This window comes from Salvelinus sp. IW2-2015, linkage group LG8, assembly GCF_002910315.2.
Source record: "Salvelinus sp. IW2-2015 linkage group LG8, ASM291031v2, whole genome shotgun sequence".
NCBI classification, from domain to species: Eukaryota; Metazoa; Chordata; class Actinopteri; order Salmoniformes; family Salmonidae; genus Salvelinus; species Salvelinus sp. IW2-2015.
In genome coordinates this window covers 45,986,462-46,006,191 of record NC_036848.1, presented here as the reverse complement: position 1 = coordinate 46,006,191, position 19,730 = coordinate 45,986,462, and the positions used below count along the sequence as shown (strand labels likewise).

The window sequence follows — 19,730 nt, the reverse complement described above, 5'->3', positions numbered from 1 at the left end:
GGGGTTGGAGGAAGGAGCAGGAGCAGGAAGGGTGGAGGGAGGAGGGAAAGTGGGTATTCTTTAGCGGGGGCTCAGGAAATAGCATGAAATCAGACCTGACAGTGGTGGGTTCAGAGGCAGAAATCACCAGGCCACTCTGGAGACAGAGGCCTTTCAAGCAGCAGCCCCAGACAAAGGAACTGTTAGGAGCCTCACAGCGCTGCCTGTCTCTGAGTGACTAGAGCTGGCTGGCCCCGGGCCCACATGAGTCAGACTGCAACTCCTCCACCTCATCACACACAGCACATAGACACATCTAGCAAAAACAACACAGTTAACCCTACTACACAGTACAAAACAAACAACACAGTTAACCCTACTACACAGTACAAGAACAAAAAAAACAAAATAAAATAAAACAACAAAAAAAAAAAAAAAAAAAAAATAAACAATACAAACACATTTAACCCTACTACACAGTACAGAACAAACTAACACAGTTAACCTACTACACGTACAGAACAAAAAACACAGTTAACCCTTACTACACAGTACAGAACAAACAACACAGTTAACCCTACTACACAGTACAAGAACAAACAACACAGTTAACCCTACTACACAGTACAGAACAAACAACACAGTTAACCCTACTACACAGTACAGAACAAACAACACAGTTAACTCTACAAAGCACAGAGGCACATCCAATCAAATAACGTTATTAACCGTAATATACAACATAAAGAGACAGCCAACAAAACAACAGTTAACCCTACTACACAGCACAGCAGCGTTAACCCTCTAACACACGGACAAATGTCAAATGTAAAAACACACAAGAACATTCACAACCTTCTACAGTAAGTGAGTAAAACCACCAAAACGTAACATAATTATTAAACTGTTGGTTAATTTACATCACAAACAACAAAGTGAACCCTTACTTTGCAGTGTAAAAGCTACACAGTATCTCCAGGCGGTCCCCATGCACCCCGTGCACCGCATGCCTCTCCATCCATTGTGTTTCAGAGACCCACCTGAGAACATGAATATTAACACAGCAGCCTCTGGCTCGTCTCGCTTTCCCGTCCTCACGCTTGACGGCACACACACAGCTCTCTGTCCCTGGGGCTGACGGCAGCACTGAGCACCACTGAGCACGACTCAGACACACATGTACGGTTTATACACACACCAGGCTCCTAAGCTCCCAGTCCTGACTGCCTGCAGCATGACAACTCCAACCTCAACACCGACCCCTGTTTCTCCCTCCTCTCGGTCCCACAGCTAGACTCCCACCACAGCCTCTGGAAGGCACAGCTTCAGAATAAACCCCAGAAACCGAGTACAGGAGCCACACCTAAAACTGGAAAGACTGCATTGTCCAGCAGCATTGTATGTACTGTAGCACCCAGCAGCCCAGCCTCTGACTTCACCTTCATACATGCTATGTGCTTCATAAATCTCTATTCATACCATCCTGTCTGCGCCCCACCCCCAGACACAGCTATCGCACACCATAAATTAGCAGCCATTTAATTAGCCAGCTCCAAAGAGTAGCTAGCGCCCAGCCCGCACTCTCTCCTGTGTCCTGTCAAATAGCATCCCACAGCAAAATAACCCTACTCAGCAGTTAGCAGGTAGAAGAGGTGGGGAGAAAGAGAGAGAGAGAGCGCAAGAGAGAGAGAGATTCATGTTGTCATACCCAAAAAGTGCATTACAAAAGGCCCAGTGACGGTAATAAAGATGCAGACAGAGATAGTGTTCAGGCTCCAATTAAAATATGAAACAAAGGGAAAGCACAACTAAAGCACTATGTGGATGAATCATTAAGGAGATGGGATGGATGTGGCCTGGCTCCTTGGTGTTTAGCAGGAAATGAGTGCCTTAGGCAGGGAGAATGGAGAATGGGGGAGGTAGACAGGCAGGTAGCCCACTGTGCCATCCATGCTAAGCTCAGACAATGGGTGTCAGAGCTGGGAGACGGCTGGGGGATTTAGAAGTACTGGTGACTAATCCTGAGGAAGTAGACAGTATTCTGACTGCCATTAACAGAGCCATACTGTATGTAGTCTCTGGGTTTATGTAGGGCAGAGAGCCATACTTGTATGTAGCTCTGGTGTTTATGTAGGCAGAGAGCCATACTGTATGTAGTCTCTGGGTTTATGTAGGCAGAGAGCCTACTGTATGTAGTCTCTGGGTTTATTAGGGCAGAGAGCCATACTGTATGTAGTCTCTTGGGTTTATTGTAGGGCAGAGAGCCATACTGTATGTAGTCTCTGGGTTTATGTAGGGCAGAGAGCCATACTGTATGTAGTCTCTGGGTTTATGTAGGGCAGAGAGCCATACTGTATGTAGTCTTGGTTTATGTAGGGCAGAGAGCCATACTTTATGATCAGTCTCTGGTTTATGTAGGGCAGAGAGCATACTGTATGTGTCTCTGGGTTTATGTAGGGCAAAGAGCCATACTGTATGTAGTCTCTGGTTTATGTAGGGCAGAGAGCCATACTTATGTAGTCGTTCATGTGTCGGTTTATGTAGGGCAGAGAGCCATACTGTATGTAGTCTCTGGGTTTATGTAGGGCAGAGAGCCATACTGTATGTAGTCTCTGGGTTTATGTAGGGCAGAGAGATTTACGTATGAAGAATCACCAGTCAGAGTGGTAGGTTGTACGTAGAGAGCCGTAAGTGTGTGGGAGGGTGATTATATTTGTCCTATATTTACTGTATATTTGTACAAGTGTGTATTATTCGCATGTGTGAATTGTAAATGTGTTTTCTGCATATCCCAACTCTCCCTGAGACGCCCTCGGAGAGTGAGGTCATGGCCAGGGTCTGAGAGCCATTTGATTTGATTTGATAAGTGGGTGTCTCTGTCAGTGATATGAAGTACACAAAAGGATTTCAACATCTATTTGCTTGAGGGTGGGGACCTTTATAGAATAACATAAACAGACACTATTTGATATAAAGGAACTTTATAGAATTACATAAATCAGACACTATTTGAGATAAAGGACCTTTAAATAGTGCAGACAGCCACCTATCATTTCATGGAGATGGTGTGACTTCATAGGGAATTTTGTCTGAGCAGAGTTTCCTGGAGGAGAATAATCATACAGCTAGATAAACCACTAAGATGAGTAGCGAGCAAAGCCTTCTCCCAGGATGAAAGTCAGATCAGGCTACAGGGGGAGTAAACACGCAATGGCCTTTCTTTACCTTCTCTCCTGTCTGCCTGCCTACTATAGCTTAGAGTACGACTGCTGCTACCGGCATTAGCAAAGTAGAAGACATGCTTCTACTGGAAGGTAACATTACCTCCTCCACAGTGATCCTCAACACGGGGGCCCCACAAGGGTGCGACTTCAGTTCCCTCTTGCACTCCCTGTATACCCACGACTGCATGAGCTCACACAGTTCCAACTTCATCATCAAGCTCACCGACGACACGACAGTACTAGGCCTGATTACCAACGGCAACGAGACGACCCACGGACATGAGGTAGGCACTCTGACGATGTGGTGCCAACGCCAGCAAAACAAAGGAGCTGATTATGGACTTCAGGATTAACCAGGCTGGGCATGACCCCATCCTTATCAACTGGGCCGCCGTGGAGACAGCGAAAAACAAATTGTCAAACCAGGCGGACACCGTGCTGAAGAAGGCACGACAGCGACTTTTGAACCTCAGGAGGCTGAAGAAATTCTGTCTGTCCCTGAAGGCCCTCACAGTGTTGTACAGGAGCATCATCAAGAGCATACTGTCGGGCTGCATCACAGCCTGGTACGGCAACTTCCCCACCGCTCCCCGCAAGGCTCTACAGAGGGTGGTACGCTCAGCCGAACGACACCATGTGTCACAGGAAATCCAAGAAGATCATCAAGGCCAAGAAAATCATCAAGGACCTCAGCCACCCGAGCCACGGCCGGTTCTCCCCGCTTCCATCACTCAGACGTGGGCAGTATAGGAGCATCATGGCAAAACTGTCAGTCGGCCAATAGCTTCTACCCCCAGACCATCAGGCTGCTGAATATTTAAAAAAAAATGTCTATATTAAATTGTTTATTTTACCCTTATTTTACCAGGTAAGTTGACTGAGAACACATTGTTATTTACAGAAGTGACCTGGGGAATAGTTAGAGGGGAGACGAGGAGGGATGAATGAGCCAATTGGAAGCTGGGGATGATTAGGTGGACATGATTGTATGAGGGCCAGTTTGGGAATTTAATAATAATAATAATCATTTATAAAATGTCTATAGTACTTTTCAAAAGCAAAAAAACAACACGCAATGCATCACCATGAGTAGCCTAGCTAGTACATCACATTGAGTAGCCTAGCTAGTACATCACATTGAGTAGCCTAGCTAGTACATCACATTGAGTAGCCTAGCTAACATCACATTGAGTAGCCTAGCTAGTACATCAACATTGAGTAGCTAGCTAGCTAGTACATCACATTGATAGCCTAGCTAGTAACATCACATTGAGTAGCCTAGCTAGTACACACATTGAGTAGCCTACTAGCTAGTACATCACATTGAGTAGCCTAGCTAGTAACACACATTGAGTAGCCTAGCTAGCCTAGAGACATCACATTGAGTAGCCTAGGCTAGTACATCACATTGAGTAGCCTAGCTAGTACATCACATTGAGTAGCCTAGCTAGCTAGCTACATCACATCCAGTGATGTACTGCGTTGACCTAACTATAGGTCAACCAATAGAGGCCAAGTCTTTGAGTGCAGCATCCCCAAAGATGGAGATGGACAGTTCATGGCTTGATCAGAGGAAGGTGATGAGGAGATGGTATGAAGAGTCTGGTGACGATCATATAAAGGGGTACTCTGGGAACCAGCCTGAGTCGTGTAGCTACTGGACTTCTCCTTCTCCCAATGTATGGTACCCACTTGGGTGACGCCTCAGCAGCTCTGGGCACCAGAAAGCTCACCCCACATAGTTCAGAATTGTAGCAGTCGTCCTCACTATGAGCCCTCCTCAGCAGCCTGGGCGCCAGAAAAGCTCACCCCACAGAGTTCAGAATTGTAGCCAGTCGCCTCACTATGAGCCCTCTGCCTCAGCAGCTCTGGCGCCAGAAAGCTCACCACACAGAGTTCAGAATAGTAGCCAGTCGTCCTCACTATGCCCTCTGCCTCAGCAGCTCTGAGCGCCAGAAAGCACCACACAGAGTTCAGAATAGTAGCCAGTCGTCCTCACTATGAGCCCTCTGCCTCAGCAGCTCTGGGCGCCAGAAAGCTCACCACACAGAGTTCAGAAAGTAGCCAGTCGTCCTCACTATGAGCCCTCTGCCTCAGCAGCTCTGGCGCCAGAAAGCTCACCACACAGAGTTCAGAATAGTAGCCAGTCTCTCCTCACTATGAGCCCTCTGCCTCAGCAGCTCTGGGCGCAGAAAGCTCACCCCACAGAGTTCAGAATGTGTAGCCAGTCGTCCTCACTATGACCCTCTGCCTCAGCAGCTCTGGGCGCCAGAAAGCTCACCACACAGAGTTCAGAATAGTAGCCAACGTCCTCACTATGAGCCCTCTCCTCAGCAGCTCTGAGCGCCAGAAGCTCACCACACAGAGTTCAGAATAGTAGCCAGTCGTCCTCACTATGACCCCTGCCTCAGCAGCTCTGGCGCCAGAAAGCTCACCACACAGAGTTCAGAATAGTAGCCAGTCGTCCCTCACTATGAGCCTCTGCCTCAGCAGCTCTGGCGCCAGAAAGCTCACCACACAGAGTTCAGAATAGTAGCCAGTCGTCCTCACTATGAGCCCTCTGCCTCAGCAGCTCTGGGCCCAGAAAGCTCACCCCACAGAGTTCAGAATTGAGCCAGTCGTCCTCACTATGAGCCCTCTGCCTCAGCAGCTCTGGCGCCAGAAAGCTCACCACACAGAGTTCAGAATAGTAGCCAGTCGTCCTCACTATGACCCTCTGCCTCAGCACTCTGGCGCCAGAAAGCTCACCACACCAGAGTTCAGAATAGTACCAGTCGCCTCCACTATGGAGCCCTCTGCCTCAGCAGCTCTGGGCGCCAGAAAGCTCACCACACAGAGTTCAGAATAGTAGCCAGTCGTCCTCACTATGAGCCTTCTGCTCCTGCTCTGCATTCCTCTACTGCATCTCCCATTCCTCTCAAGCTTCAGGTGATTTCAATTTATGTTTTCAAAACATCAGGGACCAGCAGCCAGGTGAAACACAAAAGCTGATACAGTGTCCAGATGCATCATTCAAACAAAAACTATTAGCCAGCTAGCTAGCCAAGTCGAAACGAGTTGACCTGCCAGTCCATCTGCAAATCTGTGGGTCAAAACCACCAGAAATATGCAATAAAACTCAACGTTATCAAAAACAAAACAGCTGATAAAAAAACACTTAAAAACGATTAAATATGTACATATTTCCAGGAGCTCTCTGCTTAGGTTGCTACTAGGGCGCCATTGCAACTACAGAACTACTAGCCACCGCTAGGCTGCTACCTGCTCCCTCTGATATATCATCGTTACAGTTGTAAATATGTATATATTATTATTTGTATTATTGTTTCATTCACTTCTCACTTCCCCCCTGATGCTTCCCCTATGGACATTCCCTCTGGGACCCCTCCCACCAATGGACAGATATCATTGTTATTGTTGTCAATCCGTAATGCGGAAATTCAGCTTTACAGCGTGATTGCAATTTAAAGGCAATGTTCCCGTGTTAGTGGAGACTGCATTCACAGCAAACGCTGCATATGTCAGCTCAATAGTAAATTACCTTTAAATTTCTAGCGGGCAATCTGTAAYGCTTCAGCGATACAGATTGAATAGCGCCCTAGGAGTTTCTGGGTCAAACACAAGTCTTATTTTAGAGGATCAGATTGACCAACATTTTAGGATCTGTTAGTAGCGAGTAAGAGATAAGCTTTGTTAAGAGGATGCATTTTACAGGACCTCCCCAAAAACCTCCCAAAATAACACTCAAACACTCATGGTTTTTAGCAGTAAAACACATGTTGATCAGCTTATTTGTGAGGTTAGCAAGGCCAGATGTAGAACAGTTAGTAGAAGATACTGTAGTGTAGCTATAGGGAGGAATAAGTGCATTCGCTGATCTGGCAACAGATGGGGGACAGAGAGAAAGACAGGCAGGGATATAGGGAGRAGAGCAGGCAGGCTATGGGCCTCACCTTTGAGCCTCTTGAAGTGGACAGGGACATCACTCTTGATGCTCTTGCTGTCCTCCGTGGACTCACTGCGCACCGTGGGGGGGTCGTTCTGGGCCAGCCAATCAGCCACCTTGCTCTCAGAGACCATCATGGCGGCCTGCAGGGTGCTGAGGTCCTTGCTGCCTGAATGGGAGGCCTTCTTAGGCCGGGGCCGGTGGTCCGGAGTCAGCTTGGACACGTGGTCCTTGATCGTGACCTTGCCAGGGGAGGTGTCGTCAAACTCGATTGTGAAGGCGTGAGGGGAGGCGTGGCCCTGAGGGCTGGCGCTGGCGGTAGCAGCAGCCCCCTCAGTGTCTTTGGTGGGGATCTCATGAATGCTGTCCTCGGCCATCTGAGCCTCCTTGGTGGGGATCTCAAAGTAGCTGGGCTCTGGGTCCAGGCCGTCCTCCCTAGGCCTCTCACTCCTCTTAGGCTCTCTGCCGTCTGTAGGTTCACAGAGAGGAGAACACTGGGGATCAGTATCTAGAGGTCAGAGGTCATGTGCCCCACATGGGCCGTTCAGCTGTGTCTGTTCTGAGTCTCACCATTAGTCTGAATCAGTGTCTGAGGCCCTGGCAGAACACAGCCCTCTAAACAAAACAGGTCAGGCTGAGCTGGGGCCCAGGTAGACAGGCACAAAGCCATGTAGTTTCCACTTTGACAATAACTGATGAGGAAGCCAATCAAAACCCCTTTAGGCTATTACATAATAATGATTGTGTAACTTAATTTGATTACATTAAGTGGCAAGGCATTATGGGATGTGGAGATGATGGATGATCTGATTGGACCATCTGGTTTATATGTATGACAAAGTGAGTAGCTGTGTTGTTCATGTAACATACAAAAAAAGTTGGCTTTGCACATTTCCTCCCTAACAGAGTAAAGGAACTATATCAAAGTCAAATATTGAAGATATAATACCTACAGGGATTTACGACCCCCTATAAAGCCAAATCTTTCTTGAAAGTTATATCTTTCACTTCAACTTAAAAGTACTTTTTGTCTCTTTTTGAAAACAGATAAACTCCCCATGTCTGCAACGAACTGGGGCTTTCAACAAAGTAAAAATAATTGTGAAATGAGACATAATGTTGTCCATATAGAGAACTACAGTACCTTTGGAAAGTATTCAGACCCCTTGACTTTTTCCACATTTTGTTACATTACAGCCTTATTCTGAAATGGATTAAATAAAAAAATCTACACACAATACCCCATCATGACAAAGCAAAAACAGGTTTGTAGACATTTTTGGAAATGTATAAAAAAAACTTTAAAAAAAACTGAAATACCTTATTTACATAAGTATTCAGACCCTTTGCTATGAGACTCTAAACTGAGCTCAGGTGCTTCCTGTTTCCATTGATCATCCTTGAGATGTTTCTACAACTTGATTGGACATGATTTGGAAAGGCACATATAAGGTCCCACAGTTGACAGTGCATGTCAGAGCAAAAACCAAGCCACGAGGTTGAGGGAATTGTCCTTAGAGCTCCGAAACATAATTGTGTGTGGAGGCACAGATCTGGGGAAGGGTACCAAAACACCAAGACCACAGTGGCCTCCATCATTCTTGAATGGAAGAAGTTTGGAACCGCCAAGACTCTTCCTAGAGCTGGGCGCCCGGCCAAACTGAGCAATCGGGGGAGAAGGGCCTTGGTCAGGGAGGTGACCAAGAACCCGATGGTCACTCTGACAGAGCTCCAGAGTTTCTCTGTGGAGATGGGAGAACCATCTCCACAGAGCCCTCCACCAATCAGGCCTTTATGGAAGAGTGGCCAGACGGAAGACACTCAGTAAAAGCCACATGACAGCCCGCTTGGAGTTTGCCAAAAGGCACCTAAAGTCTCTCAGACTATGAGAAACAAGATTCTCTGGTCTGATGAAACCAAGATTTAGCACTTTGGCCTGAATGCCAAGCGTCATGTCTGGAGGAAGCCTGGCACCATCCCTACGGTGAAGCATGGTGGTGGCAGCATCATGCTGTGGGGATGTTTTTCAGAGGCAGTGACTGGGAGACCAGTCAGGATCGAGGCAAAGATGAAAGGAGAAAAGTACAGAGAGCTCCTTGATGAAAACCTGCTCCAATTTTTTACAAGTTAGCAAACACTTCTAAAAACCTGTTTTTGCTTTGTCATTGTGGGCTATTGTGTGTAGATTGATGAGGAAAACAAACAATTKAATACATTTTAGAATAATGCTGTAACGTAACAACATTTTTTTTTAAATGAAAGGGTTCTGAATAATCTCCAAAGGCACTGTACATTCAAACTGGTACCACTTGCATCAGGTCCTAGATTATAGTCACCAACAGGTCTGGCGGTAAATAAGGCTGTGCTTTCAGGTTTCATCCTATCCAAGCATCAATAACACCCACTGCTTCCCCGAACAAGACAATCAGAACTTAAGTCTAGAACTTCCCTTTTTTATAAATACTACCACCCTTCCTCTAATGATCACATTAAGACTCATGTGACTGATGTGAAAACTCAACTCAAAAGCACTGAGGGTCATGGTGGCCATTCATTTAACATGGACACTCAGTGTACTACTGTACATTAGAGTCCATGAGACATACAAAGCATTACTAACAACACCCATGTCATTACATATTAATGACAGGAACCAAATGTATACTTAACAATATAATACATCTAAGTAATCTGGCAGGACTTTAGGTGTTTTACACTCATTAATCCACTGCCCTGAAGTGACCAGAGTGCCTTTAAAAGTGAGAACACATACCTCAAAGCTGAAACGGCCTGACTGACTGAATATCCTCCTGAAAAGCCACAGGTGACCAAAGAAAGTGCAAGTTCAGGCAGAGGTGGTTCCCTCTTCAAAATTAAAGCCTCAGTTCGGATTCCCAGTAAACTATGTCCTTAAATTGACTAATTAGCAAAACAATATATATAAGGACTTTAGCAAGTTACTACTTTAGCAAGTTACTATAGACTAGATAGCGAATGAGAGTTTCAGTGTTGGAGAAAGCGGTTCGTTTCAGCGCCCTGTGAGAGCTRGTGCAATGGCGTAACCCAATAGCCCTGAGTGACAATACATAAGGATGGGGGCTGGGGGCGGCTACAACAGAATCTATTCAATAGTACATGAGACCGTTCCTCTAAACTATCTCACTTCCCCTCCACTGCTACCTTCTGTTGTTAGTTAGCCTCTCTCTACTAGGGCAAGTGGGGGTAGTATGCCCTCTCCACACTACAGAAATAGCTATGGGAGGAGATTAGATTATAAATTGGCTCTTTGATGTGGGGAACTGTATTGTGTGTACACCTTATTGGCGTAGCCTTATTATGTGCCTTCTTTGGGCTCCCAAGAGACTAGGCTTTCAGGAAAATAATGCTGATTCATTAAAAAGGTTTTCTATCTCTCCTCCACACCAGTCGAAGTTCCCTTTGTTGACTAAAGAATGCCTGCARATAATGCTATTCAAAGCTGAAGGTTCCTTGGCTAGATAAACTCACAATGTATGCCCCTGCGAGAGAAAGAGAAAAAGAGAGAGAGCGAGTGTAGCTGGACGGTGAGGAGAGGAGGGTGGATATGGTGTCTTGTTTTGAACAGAGAGAGTGTTGTCCTCAGTGACTTCCCTTAAGTGGCATTCGAGGAGGAGGGTGTGAGTGCTTTCAGATTCAGTGCAGTTTGAATGAGAAGACGGAGCAGTTTCTACACAATCACATAGAACTCCATAACATTATATGAGTATTCTATAGACTTCAGCACCCACTACCAGCCTACCACCCACGCTCACTGCAAGCTGTCTACACTGCACACATATAATTTACATTGAAAGACCCTGAATATAACCCTGGATCTGTTTTCATGCCGCCGTAGAGACATGGCTTACAATTACATACATAACATGCCAGTGCACTCTGTTGAAGCTTGGGGCTGTCACTAAAGACTGGTCAGGAAGGCCCACTGTTTGTGACACTTTCCTTGGGGATGCTGCCCATATCAACAACGGCTGACAGACCAGTCAACTGCCCTCTACTGTGGGCCTCTCAATACCAGAGATAAGGACAGGTCAGTGGTCACAACATACCATCTACTGCACATAAGAGCACTGCTTTCACAATAATATTGCAATTTTACAGTTGAAGTTGGAAGTTTACATACACTTAGGTTGGAGTCATTAAAACTCGTTTTTCAACCACTCCACAAATTTCTTGTTAACAAACTATAGTTTTGGCAAGTCAGTTAGGACATCTACTTTGTGCATGACACAAGTCATTTTTCAAACAATTGTTTACAGACAGATTATTCCACTTATAATTCACTGTATCACAATTCCAGTGGTTTAGAAGTTTACATACACTAAGTTGACTGGGCCTTTAAACAGCTTGGAAAATTCCAGAAAATGATGTCATGGCTTTAGAAGCTTCTGATAGGCTAATTTCCATCATTTGAGTCAATTGGAGGTGTACCTGTGGATGTATTTCAAGGCATACCTTCAAACTCAGTGCCTCTTTGCTTGACATCATGGGGAAATCAAAAGAAATCAACCAAGACCGCAATTTCCAAACACCTGAAGGTACTACATTCATCTGTACAAACAATAGTACACAAGTATTAAAACCATGAAACCACCCAGGCTGGTGCACTTCACAAAATAGATGACATCATGAGGGCGGAAAATTATGTGGATATATTGAAGCAACATCTCAAGACATCAGTCAGGAAGTTAAAGCTTGGTCGCAAATGGGTCTTCCAAATGGACAATGACCCCAAGCATACTTCCAAAGTTGTGGCAAAATGGCTTAAGGACAACAAAGTCAAGGTATTGGAGTGGCTATCACAAAGCCCTGACCTCAATTCTATGGAAAACGTGTGGGCAGAACTGAAAARGCGTGTGCGAGCAAGGAGGCCTACAAACCTGACTCAGTTACACCAGCTCTGTGCGGAGGAATGGGCCAAAATTCACCCAACTTATTGTGGGAAGCTTCTGGAAGGCTACCCAAAAGTTTTCACCCAAGTTAAACAATTTAAAGGCAATTCTACCAAATACTAATTGAGTGTATGTAAACTTCTGACCCACTGGGAATGTGATGAAAGAAATAAAAGCTGAAATAAATCACTCTCTCTACTATTATTCATTTCACACATTCTTCAAATAAAGTGGTGATCCTAACTGACCTAAGATAGGGAATTTTTACTAGGATTAAATGTCAGGAATTGTGAAAAACTGAGTTTTAATGTATTTGGCTAAGGTGTATGTAAACTTCAGACTTCAACTGTACATTTCCCCCCAAAATGAACATGGTCATAATACAAATATCCTTACATTAATCGACTGTTGTTTAATAGAATTGTAATTCAAAGGTAGCCTACACTATACTTTCTACACATGTCAATGGTCACACAAAGAAACTGTTAAATTGCTTCAACTTACTGAGTTCCATGGTAGATGCAACCTCTCCCATACTTGAATTAAAATAAAAGTCCTCCAGGCTTTCCGATCACAAGCCTCAATTTATCCCAAAATGTTGGCTTTCCTAAGGGCTGCCGAGGACATGCACTGCACTGGTGCTATTGTCCAGCTCTGACTGTTGATAGTGTAAGGACAGCTCTATGATCTAATAGTCTAAGAGGTCTGGTCGGCCTTCCCCCAGTCCACCCCAGCACCCATTGGGTGTCCTGCTGCGTCCAAGCCTGGCCTAATCTCTAATCCTGTTACTCCTGCCCAGCACAAGTTAATGGGATACCAGTCCTCCGGACAAACACAGACACACACACAGTGTATATACACACTGTGTACTGCGAGTCCGGATGGCCATTACCCTCAATACACAGAAACAGGATAAGCCTGGGAATTAACATAAAGCCACCATTTCACTATTTACAGAAAGTATTCTGCACTTTATGTTCCAACGTTGGCATGCTATAGTTCTGTTATAACCACGGGATTATTTCAGAACAAACATTGCATAGGCTACAATGATCAACCAGGAAAAACAAATTGCCAGTTCAAATTCCCTGCCAATTCATAAAAACTAAACACGAGTAAAAAGATAGCAGATCAGTTTATCTTGATTTGAACTCAAGCCATCAGGAATGTCATTGGATCATGTTCTTTAGGCCTTAGAGTATACTGTACAGTATGCATGTATCTGAACATCTTGCCATGTACACATTTGTTTTTATTTGAGATATGATGAGGTCATTTTTTTTGGTTCTTACCTGCTGCAGAGCTGTCATGCTTCTTCCCACACGTCTTGGTCTCCTGCTTGAAGGAGTTCTCATCGTCTGCGTCCCCATCCCCCCACCAAGATGGCTGTCCATACAGAGGGGTTCCCCGGTGCAATGCTGCTATGTCACCTATAACACAAACACAAGAAGTTTCACTAGATTTAGATTGAATAATCTACCCATTGTGCTTGTGAAACATGCATGTACATGAATGAAATCAATGGACACAGTAACAGACCAGTAGTTACTGTGATGGTCATGCAATACTTCCCGAGCACAGCTGCACTACTGTATTTTAATCCCTCTGTCTTAAAGCTGGATGATGGGTCATGGAGCATTGATTTGGCTTTAGCCATTCCACTGACCTACATAACCCAGTCAGCAGGACACAGAGGGACAAACCCATCAACACCATGCTCTGATCCCTTATCACCAATGAGCTTAACTCAACACACAACCAACACATATGGCAGATCTGACTTCAAACAGACTGGCTGGAGGTTGGCTGTGTTTATCGGTTGAAATGTTTAAGAGGAGAATCTCTTCCTGGACTTTGTCTGAACCTCATTTGACCCAACGGACACATTTCTCGGTGTTACAGATGGGATATTTCTACCTTCTCCTCCCCCCGCTGCTAAAGGCCTGGAGTCATAAATAGATGTATGACTACCAGTGTATCCCTCTAAGACTTCACAACAATACTCTGACTTCACCCAGCTGAATCCAGCTATGATGTTTACATTGGTGTGACCAGTGCTTGACTTGGGCAGGAGTWCACCAGAGCTGAGTACCGGCATCTATTTCAGTCCAAGTCAAGCCCAATAGTATGTTGCTAGTTGAACCCAGGTCGGGACATGATGTGTAGGCCAATTTACTACAAATAAAGTCACAATAGCTAAATGGAACATAATCACTTCAAGTTTAAGTAAGCACTGACTTTGCATGCAGATGCCGGATCTTCATTTGATCACCCTGTTGCAGGGCAACTTTTCTGAAATGCAAGACATTTAAAACTTGTTGTATATTTAAGGTTTAAAAGACTTCTGAAGTTTGTAATTCCCACTTCAGAATTTCAGACTTGATTTTTCCTTACGAAAAACCGATCAACCCCTACAAAAACCACCATTAATTATAATCCACATAATAATTCACATTTCCTGTTGCTGCAGGATAATTTTTCTGCTGTGGCAAACTAGCTCAAATTAAGATCCTACATATGTTGAACAAAACCCAGAGAAAGCATTAATTGCAGCGCATACTTACAGATGCTTGTGTTAAAAATGCCTATAAATGCCTATTACTGCTGCAAGATTGGTGAGGAGCCTATAAATKCTGCAAGCTTGGTGAGGAGCTATGCCTGCTTGCGTAATATCTCCAGTGAACCTATGGTGGTGTGCTGCAGAGAGGAAAGGGAACATACAGTGATTCCCTGAGTCTGAGTCGTCAGGGGGGACCAACACATTAGCATCAAACTGACAATTAACAGGCTAAAATATCCAGGTGGCAGCGAAGGAGAAACACATGTAAACGCTTCCTGCCTCCTATTTTTTAAGGGCCGTCGGGTAATGGAGGAGACGCATGTGGATGTGCCTCTGCCTATCATTATAGGCCTTCTGCTGAAGGCCCCCACTGCAGATGTTGTAATTAAACACATAGTGGGTGGCAAGCAGGGTTGCATGTAATGTTGGTACACTGGACTTATGGATTAAGCCTGATGCCCCATATGACAGTGTTAGAACATCTGTTGTTTTGATCCTGAGACTATAGACAATGGCTAAAACCATTCATTAACGACATCTTCTCATATTTCAGAACAAACTACCCAATCCATAGGGACCAAACAGCTTAACATTTAAGTCATTTAGCAGACACTCTTATCCAGAGCAATTTACAGGAGCAATTAGGGTTAAGTGCCTTGCTCAAGGTTATGTAGACAGATTTTTCACCTAATCGGCCCAGGGATTCGAACCAGCGACCTTTCGATAGCCTAGGCTACCTGCCACCCCAGGTAACCTACTGTAAAAGGCCAGTGCATAGCAAAAACTCCCTCTGAGATTCCTAATGTAATGACAATGAACCATGTACTATCACAATGCAAAAGCCATGGTTCCCCTGTTAAAAGCTAGACAAATATACTGTGCCATCTGTAATACAGCAGCTATTCAACTCAAGACATCCCCTCAGCCTCCCACAGAGTATCCAGTATCTGTACCACACACTGTAAGAAACACTAACATCAGTAAAATATCCACTGTTACCTACACCAACACCAGCATAAGCTCTCACTCCAGCTGAGTGAATTGACTATTGAGCGTGTAAACGATGCAAGTGTAGCGGACATTCCTCCTGCCAAGAGCACAGGGGAGAGATGACAGAAACAGAAACAGAGAGAGAGGAGAGCAGGAGCAGCTGCAGACACTCTACTGCCTCCTGTAGATAATTATAGCTATTTGATTGGAATAATACTCATTCAGCTACTGATAGTGGGCACAGGAGCATGCTAGGCTGGCCAATCAGATAAGACCCTCCAGTGGTACAGGGACAGTTGTTCAGATTATTGTGTTGTTATTAAGGTTGCTTTAATGAGATTCAGCTGGATTTACAATGTGTTATTTAAACATCCGCCCTAAGCCCTCACTCTTTTATTACAGGCAATACATGAAAAGAAAAAGCTCCAGAAGAGACAGGCAGTGAAAAGTAGAGGTTGATTAGTCTTTTCAGATGACATGTCTATCTATACTGTATAATCTACGGTAGGATCTTGACATTCGTTGCTTACTCATTTAGAATACTGATTCTAAAATGCTATCGGTATTAAATGGAATTATGAATCTAGTCACAACTTGGATGCAGAAATTGCCAAAATCTCCAAATACTGCGTAATGACTGAATCACTTGAAGATCAACAATGAAATATCCCATTAAGTTATTCCCTGAAATGACTGGATCATACCGTAATGTACAACATACATGTCATCTCTTATATGTGCTTCCTGCTCTCACCTGCCATCTTGTCATCTCCCTTGTGTGATTCGGCAGGTTTGGCTGATGGCTCCATGGTCCCCTCGGCTGCCTTGCTCTCGGCTGGTCTGCAGCTGGAGGACTTGGGGGTCTTAGCAGGGGACTTGGCAGGAGATTTGGCAGGTGACTTGGTGGGCTCACAGTTGGAGGGCTTCTTACTCAGCTGGAGCTGGCTGGTGAACTTCTCATGCTGATGGAGGGAAAGAGAGGGAGGGAGGGAGACAGTGAGGGGGCAAGGGAGAGAGAGAGTGGAAGAGACACAGTCAGGAAGCAGTACACGGTCATGGCCAGAAATATCATCTTTCATCTAATGCTGACACACACAACACACACACACACACACACACACACACACACACACACACACACACACACACACACACACACACACACCAACACACACAACACACACACACCACACACACACACACACACACACACACACACACACACACACACACACACACCACAGCCCAAGTTATATTTGCAATGGGGCAAGCTATGAGCTCATGAGTCTACTTACAGTTGTGGCTGTAAGAGGAGAATAGACACAAATATTACATTTTCCACAAAGTATGCCTGCCTCAGTTTGTATGATGGCAATTTTGCATATACTCCAGAATGTTATGAAGAGTGATCAGTATGAATTGCAATAATTGGCAAAGTCCCTCTTTGCCATGTAAATTAACTGAATCCCCAAAAAACATTTCTCACTGCATTTCAGCACTGCACAAAGACCAGCTGACATCAATGTCAGTGATTCTCTCGTTAACACAGGTGTTGTTGAGGACAAGGCTGGAGATCATCTGTCATGCTGATTGAGTTGAATAAACAGACTGGAAGCTTCAAAAGGAGGGTGGTGCTTGGAATCATGTTCTTCCTCTGTCAGCCATGTTACCTGCAAGGAAACACGGTGCCGCATCATTGCTTTGCACAAAAAGGGCTTCCACAGCAAGGATATTGCTTGCCAGTAAGATTGCACCTAAATCAACCATTATATCGATCATCAAAACTTCAAGGAGAGAGCAGTTTCAATTGTTGTGAAGAAGGTTCAGGGCGCCCAAGAAAGTCAGGCAAGGTCCAGGACGTCCTAAAGTTGATTCAGCTACGGCGATCGGCGGCACCACCAGTACAGAGCTGCTCAGGAATGGCAAGCAGGCAGGTGTGAGTGCATCTGCACGCACAGTGAGGCGAAGACTTTTGGAGGATGGCCTGGGTTGTCAAGAAGGGAGCAAAAGAAGCCACTTCTCTCCAGGAAAAAGCATCAGGGACAGAACTGATATTCTGCAAAAGGTTACAGGGATTGGACTGCTGAGGACTGGGTAAAGTCATTTTCTCTGATGAATCCCCTTCCGATTGTTTGGGGCATCCGGAAAAAAGTTTAGTCCAGAGAACAAGGTGAGCGCGACCATCAGTCCTGTGTCATGCCAACAGGAAAGCATCCTGATACCATTCATGTGTGGGTTGCTTCTTCAGCCAAGGAGTGGGCTCAATCACAATTTTGCCTAAGAACACAGCATGAATAAAGAATGGTACCAACACATCCTCCGAGACCAACTTCTCCCAACCATCCATGAACAGTTTGGTGACGAACAATGCCTTTTCCAGCATGATGCGAGCACCTTGCCATAAGGCAAAAGTGATAACTAAGTGGCTCAGGGGTCCATGGCCAGGAAATCCCCAGACCTTTATCCCATTGAGAATTGTGGTCAATCTCAAGAAGGCGGGTGGACAAACAAAAAAACACAAATATTCTGACAAACTCCAAGCATTGATTATGCAAGAATGTGCTGCCATCAGTCAGGATGTGGCCCAGAAGTCAATTGACAGCATGCCAGGGCGGATTGCAGAGGTCTTGAAAAAGAAGGGTCAACACTGCAAATATTGACTCTTTGTATCAACTTCATGTAATTGTCAATAAAAGCCTTTGACACTTWTGAAAYGCTTGTAATTATACTTCAGTATTCCATAGTAACATCTGACAWAAATATCTAAAAACAGTGAAGCAGCAAACTTTGTGAAAATTAATATTTGTGTCATTCTCAAAACTTTTGGCCACGACTGTACAAACACTTTTTTATACTATGATATAACCGGTGCTATTTTCATATTTAGCATTAATTAGATATTTCAGCACAATATTGAGAACAAAATAGATATTGTGCACAGTGCCTTCAGAAAGTATTCACACCCCTTGACTTTTTCCACATTTTGTTGTGTTACAAAGTGGGAGTAAAATGTATTTAATTGTCATTTTTTTGTCAACGACCTACACAAATTACTCAAAGTGGAAGAAAAATTCTAACATTTGTAAAAAATAAACCGCTAATATATCTTGATTAGATACTGTAAGTATTCAACCCCCTGAGTCAATACATGTTAGAATCACCTTTGGCAGCGATTACAGCTGTGAGTCTTTCCGGGTAAGTCTCTTAGCTTAGCACACTTGGATTGTACAATATTTGCCCATTATTCTTTTCATATCTTTTCAAGCTCTGTCAAATTGGTTGTTGATCAYTGCTAGACAACCATTTTCAGGTCTTGCCATAGATTTTCAAGCAGATTTAAGTCAAAACTGTAACTCTGAGTCTTCTTGGTAAGCAACTCTTGTGTTTTAAGTTATTGTCCTGCTGAAAGGTGAATTCATCTTCCAGTGTCTGGTGGAAAGCAGACTGAACCATTACCAGACCTCTACATGCTTTGTAAGTAGGAAACCTGCAAAATCGGGCAGTGTATCAAATACTTGTTCTCCCCCACTGTGGATGGGTAAAAATAAAAAAGCTGACATTGAATATCCCTTTGAGCATGGTGAAGTCATTAATTACACTTTAGATGGTGTATCAATACACCCCGTCACTACAAAGATACAGGCGTCCTTCCTAACTCAGTTGCCGGAGAGGAAGGAAACGCGCTCAGGGATTTCACGTAAGGCCAATGGTGACTTTAAAACAGTTTCAGAGTTTAATGGCTGTGATGGAGAAAACAGAGGATGGATCAACAACATTGTAGTTACTCCACAATACTAATCTAAATGACAGAGTGAAAAGAAGGAAGCTTGTACGAATAAAAAATATTCCAAACATGCATCCTGTTTGCACCAAGGCACTAAAGAAAACAGCAAAAGCAATTAACTTTTTATTGTAAATACAAGTGTTATGTTTGGGGCAAATCCAATACAACACATTACTGAGTACCACTCCATATTTCAAGCATAGTGGTGGCTGCATCATGTTATGGTATGCTTGTAATCGTTAAGGACTGGGGAGTTTTTCAAGATAAAAAATAAGCAGAATGGAGCTGAAGCACAGGCAACAACCTAAGAATAAACCTC

At 44.4% G+C, this 19,730-nt stretch overlaps 1 protein-coding gene across 3 annotated transcripts in view; it reads right to left on the bottom strand.

The window, feature by feature from the left end:
* The window catches only part of cep170aa (centrosomal protein 170Aa), a 69,763-nt gene that overhangs the window by 16,420 nt on the left and 33,613 nt on the right, over positions 1-19,730 (bottom strand). The window contains exons 6-8 of one of the 3 annotated variants that reach the window (XM_023993528.3): positions 16,382-16,589; positions 13,370-13,507; positions 7,157-7,618 (exon numbers count right to left, since the gene is read on the bottom strand). In XM_023993528.3, the coding sequence (XP_023849296.1) occupies positions 7,157-7,618; positions 13,370-13,507; positions 16,382-16,589 (808 nt within the window). Of the gene's footprint in view, positions 1-7,156; positions 7,619-12,581; positions 12,735-13,369; positions 13,508-16,381; positions 16,590-19,730 lie in introns of those variants that run through there. The other 2 variants (XM_023993535.3, XM_023993536.2) reach the window with 2 other exon arrangements.